At 45.9% G+C, this 5,562-nt stretch overlaps 1 protein-coding gene across 1 annotated transcript; it reads left to right on the top strand.

Moving 5' to 3' along the window:
* Positions 1-275: 275 nt before the first annotated feature.
* Positions 276-5,419, top strand: SARC_05548 (hypothetical protein; the record flags this gene model as incomplete). Its single annotated transcript, XM_014300594.1, has 2 exons — positions 276-2,619; positions 2,790-5,419. 2 exons carry the CDS (start codon positions 276-278, stop codon positions 5,417-5,419), a joined length of 4,974 nt encoding a protein of 1,657 aa, XP_014156069.1.
* Positions 5,420-5,562: the final 143 nt, after the last annotated feature.

Below are 5,562 nucleotides of genomic sequence, written 5' to 3'. Positions count from 1 at the left end.
TGAATATACCGTACGTACATACTAAGAGTCAGGTAGCTGTACTACGTTGACTTTTTAACACAACACGATATACTTAGAATACACATTACTTACCGATACTGGTTTTGTATTTTACGAGCTTCGCATCTTAGATTAGCAAGTTGCACACAGGTCGATCACCCATTACTGTCGACCTAGAACAATTCGCTTATACAACTTGCGTTGCTGCTTAGATACTTAACACATCATAGAGCTTTCTAAACTCTTTAATAAGGCGAATAGTGGCCGGTGCCATGATGGGCATGACAGGTACACGCCAAGGACAGGCGTATATGTGGAGATGCGTCCTGTTATTCACACTGGTAGTAGCATATGTTAGTGGTGCGAGTCAAACAATCAATCCAAGTACGAGTCTGCACACTGTACTGAAAGATTGGATTTCAGGTGACGAGTTGACTTTAGAGTCGGGAGTGTATCTCGTATCGAGTCCAATTGAACTTACAGCAAATATTAGTATACGAGCCGCCCCAGGTGCGGCGGTAGGAATTCACAAGTCAGGCGACCCTACTATCTTTTACGTCTCGAATCCGAATGTCAAAGCTCAGTTCTCAAATTTGAGGTTTAAGGGTGATGGTAGTTCTGAATGCGCATTGAAAGAGCCACTTGCACTAGACGTGGACTCAAATGTAGATATTACGAAACCCGAGATCGGTGACAACGATCTGATCTTCGAGGCTGATTTCGGTATTTGGCACAATCACAGATGGTTAGAAGATTTCGAATATGGTGAATGCACACTTAGTAACGATTACAAATCGAGTGGTATTCAAGCTATCAATAAGTACAGGTTCTCACTTCAGGCTAATTGCCACGGTCAGCTCAAGTATTGGTTTGACTTCACGAAGATGGAGAATTGTGGTATCATGGGTACCTTGAAGCCAACTGCGGTGGCGTACGATGGTGTTATGAAAGCACACTTTAGGGAAGATTTATACTATCAGAACGCGTTAGAGCTGCTGATGGTGCCACTCAACCGACACTCAACTGCCCAAACCTCTCTATGTGTAGTTGTGTCACGCGTCGAGAAAATCTGCTTGGCAGTCACCGTCAATCAACCGAGGGTTGTTTCATTGGGTAACATTTGTGGCCGTACACACCTTGACGATGGTGTCACACCTGTTACCGATATGCTCATTGAGTTAGAATCAGTAGGCACTGATACACTTGTCATGCTTGAGGTTGAAGTAGACGAGACTAACGGTACTTATTGTTTCAAGAACTTGAAGGAGGGAGTTACGTATGTCATCACCGCAACGGACCCCACAACTGGCGAAATTAGTAAGCAAAACTTAACAATTATAATGGATTATGATAGTCCTACTGGTGGGCCGCAAGATGGTATCGCCACTGTGCCCAACCTGTCCGGAAATGTGACTAACGTTGATTTTGTATACACGAAAGATACGGATGATATCATAGTTCCGCCATGTGCGGATGTGCAGGGTTCAGTGAAGCAGTTGCTGCCTGGGCATGTGGAGGAGAATTTAAAAGTTTTCCCCATGGTCCCTGTCAAGATTGTGGATGTGAATGGTACTACAGTAGGCGAGACCACTACCGATGAAATTGGCCAATACAGCTTTGGGTGTGTCGAGTTCGGAGATTATCAGATTATAGTCCCAGAAGTTGCAGTTAACGCATCCGACGTTACCTTGGATCTGGTAACTGAGCCTGTGTCTGATGGTGAAGATATCGATGGCATTTATTCGTTCACTTTGGATAGTTCCACCATGGCTGATCCGATCGAGCCTTTTGTATTCGCACCTCTTTCTTCCATAAGTGGTACTGTTATGACAGAGGATGGCGAAAAACTTTTTGGAGTCGTTGTATCTGTGTATGATTCGAACAATCAAACCGTCGTCTCGATATATACGAAAGAGGATGGTACTTATAGCGTCGGAGATTTGCCGGACGGAGATTACAAGGTCATTGTGCAAACTAACGATGGTGTCGTAATCGAATACGATATTGTCGGAGAGGATCTTCTGGAGGCGACTATAACGGACAGAGTACCAGTGAGCGGCATAGACTTTGTTTTCAAGTTGCCTGGTTCCATTTCTGGGCACACGTTAGAGAAGATCGGCAATGTGACCATTCCAGGTACACTGATTAGACTCGAAGGAATCACAGACCCGAGTTTCACGAAACAAACATCTACGGATGAAAATGCCTACTATGAGTTCACGGGCCTACCCAAGGGTCAGTACAGAGTCATAGCCCCCACGACTATCAATTCCGTTGGCGATCTCGTGACATTTCCAGCGGATGAGTTTGCGGACCCTAATGGTTCCGATGTGCCTGAAGAGTCTACCCACGAGATCAAAGTTGGCCATTTGAATATCACCGACGTCGACTTCCTGTACAAGGGGCCTGGATCGATCTCTGGTTACACACTAACCGAGGAAGGCGACATCCCCATCCCGGGTCTGAACTGCACGTTGACAAGTACTAGCGACCCATCCATCCCTGCACAAGTACAAACGACGAACATCGATGGCTTCTATCAATTCAGCGGATTAGAGGATGATATTTACAAGGTTACTTGCCCCAAGGAAGCCGAAACTGTTGGTCCAATTAGTTCCGGTATGTCTTCGTCCTTAAACCTTGTTTTGTTGTGTTTCTGTATTTTTTAGCGTCAGTAGTTGATGGAATGCTGGGATGCGGTATCAATATCGGTTATTCTCTGATTGTTTGTATTATCGTTTGATTTTTTGATATGTTGTTAATCCCATTGCATTGTGTACATTCTGTAGGGCCCAGCGACAATAATGGCGAAAAATATGACCACGTGGCTGCTATCGACGATAACACTCGAAATGTCACAGATGTGACTTTCAAATACTTGCCGTATGGATCTATTAAGGGATCCATCACAAACGGTATTTTGGAGCCAGGAAGCGACGGTATCAACAATGTAGTTTGTATACTAACAAAGGAAGGGGATGCGAGCTTCGAGCTGCAGGTTAGTTCTAACCCTAAAAATGGAGTGGATGGTCTGTTCGAGGTCGATGGGTTAGTCTTCGGAACGTACTCCTTGACTTGTCCCGAGGAAATTGAGGAAGAAGGTCTAGACGTCAGTGAAGGACCTAACGATATCCCTATTGAGGATGGCAATGTGTTCGAGACTACCTTTGTAATAGGCCCAGACACCCCAACTAGAGATGATCTCGATTTTGTGTACCTCCCACCTGGCACGATTGCTGGCGGAACTTACGAAGAAGGTAGCGATCGCGTACCGATCCCGGATGTCACCGTTAAACTTGTGTTCCTAGATGGTTCTGAGCCCGACAGGGAATATATTACTAATTCATCTGGCAAGTACATTTTTGTTGATTTGCCGACCGGAGAGTACAAAGTCGTGGCAGTCGAGACTGTGGGATCTGTCGGTCCTATTGTTGACGGACCAGTGAAGGGTCCGCTGGACAATGGCGAGACTGATATCTTCGTTTCTGTACAGGCGATTACTGAGGAAGTGCGAGCTGTCACTAAGGTTGATTTCATATACGCCCGTCCGGGTTCAATCTCCGGTACAATCAGCGAAGACTTGCCTGGTGATCAATTTGTTGCCATCCCTGGCGTTGTTTGTGTCCTGACTGGTCCAGAGCTTGACGGACCTCTAGGTGCAGTGACGGACACATCTGGATTCTTTGAGTTCCTTAACATTGGTGATGGAACGTACAATCTTACATGTCCTACAACAGCTTTGTTCACTGATGGTGATAACGGTACCATCAGTCAGGGACCTGATGGACCTAATGATGAACTCTTTGAAGTGACCACCATCACTATCGGCCCTGATAACCGTGCAGTTGTAAATCAGGATTCCGAATACTTGAGACTTGGTGTCATCACAGGTATAACACAGGAAGAGTTTACTAAAGCTCCCATCGCTGGCGTGACCTGCACTCTGCGTGGCGCGGATGCTTCAGAGGAAACCTACGTCACTGGAGCTGATGGTCGATTTGAGTTCAAAGATTTGACCTATCAGCAATATATGGTGTCATGTCCCACCGTTGTTTCGTATTTAGACAAGAACCACACCATCAGTCAGGGTCCTGACGAGACTGTTCGGGACGATGATGTTCTAGAGTCGACAGTGACAGAGATTGATGCGGAGAATCGTGTCGTTGGGGATCTAATATTCGAATATTTACCTCTAGGCACTGTCAGTGGGAAAACGTTCGACACGAGCGACAACTCTGCCATTCCCGGTGCGGATTGTGTTCTCAAGGGTACAGACCCTGATAATCTGGCATATACTCGAGGCATGACGACTGATTCTGATGGTGAATACGAGTTCCTTGACGTACCATATGGAAACTACACAGTGACCTGTCCAACGACTGTTTCAAATGACAGAGAAATTTCTTTTGGACCAGATGATGACGAGGAGCCATTGAACGGAACACCTGTTGAAATCTCTCCAGAATCGCCAATCAGCCATAACAATGACTTCGGCTATACTGTACCACCGACCTCTACCATCAGTGGTACGACCAAGACAGATTCTGGTGCACCGTTGGATAATGTATATGTCGAACTTTATAATGAGGAAGGTGACCTTCTCCAGACGAAGGTGACGGGAGCTAATGGATCACCATCTGGCTCTTTTATTTTCACCAATCTGCCGGATGGTAATTACACGGTTGTAGTTAGAGAGAAGGAGTTCGGCGTAGAGGAATATGAACTCGTTGAGGGCTATACCGTATCCCTTCCCGCCGTAATTGAAGACAGTGTACCCGTCAATGATCGTGATTTCGTATTCACTCTGCCAGGAAAGCTATCCGGTCACACCCTGGAGAAGGTTTCCAGAGTAGCCATCCTAGATTTGTTGGTTCGACTCGTAGGCATCACGGATCCATCCTTCGAGAGAACGACGCGCACACTTGATGACACTGGCTTTTACGAGTTCACCAACCTGCCGCGAGGCGAGTACAAGGTAATTGCACCCACAACAGCACCATTAACAGAAATCCCAGGTCTTGGCAATATGGGAACCCTAGTGGAGTATCCTTTGGACGGCGGACTTGATGAAGAATCTGAGCACGCAATTACAGCCGATGTACCGGAGATAATCAATATCGATTACTTGTACAAACAATTGGGTGCCATTTCTGGATCTACTGTAGAACGTGCTGACGATACACCTATACCCGGTCAAGAATGCTCATTGGAGAAGCTGATGTCGGATGGTAGTGTAGACGCGACTTTCACAAAAGTGACTCAATTTACGGATGTTGATACTGGTGAATACAAATTCACCAGCCTTGCTGATGGCCGATATACCGTGACATGTCCAACCGTGGCTGAAAGTCCTGATTTCTCAGGCCCGATCAATTCAGGTGTGTTATGTTTTCAATTCGAAGTCGGATGGTTCTATTGATTGTTTATTTTTGTCTTCGTTTTTTTGTCTTTACGTTGTTCACTCACTCGTATACTACGCTATCTTATCGCAGGACCCGCGGATACCGATGGTATCACGGAGAAGCATTCTACCAGTATATCTGACGAGAACCCTATTGTCAA

This window comes from Sphaeroforma arctica (genome assembly GCF_001186125.1).
Source record: "Sphaeroforma arctica JP610 unplaced genomic scaffold supercont1.357, whole genome shotgun sequence".
Lineage (NCBI taxonomy): Eukaryota > Ichthyosporea > Ichthyophonida > Sphaeroforma > Sphaeroforma arctica.
This window is presented reverse-complemented; position numbering and strand designations above follow the sequence as displayed.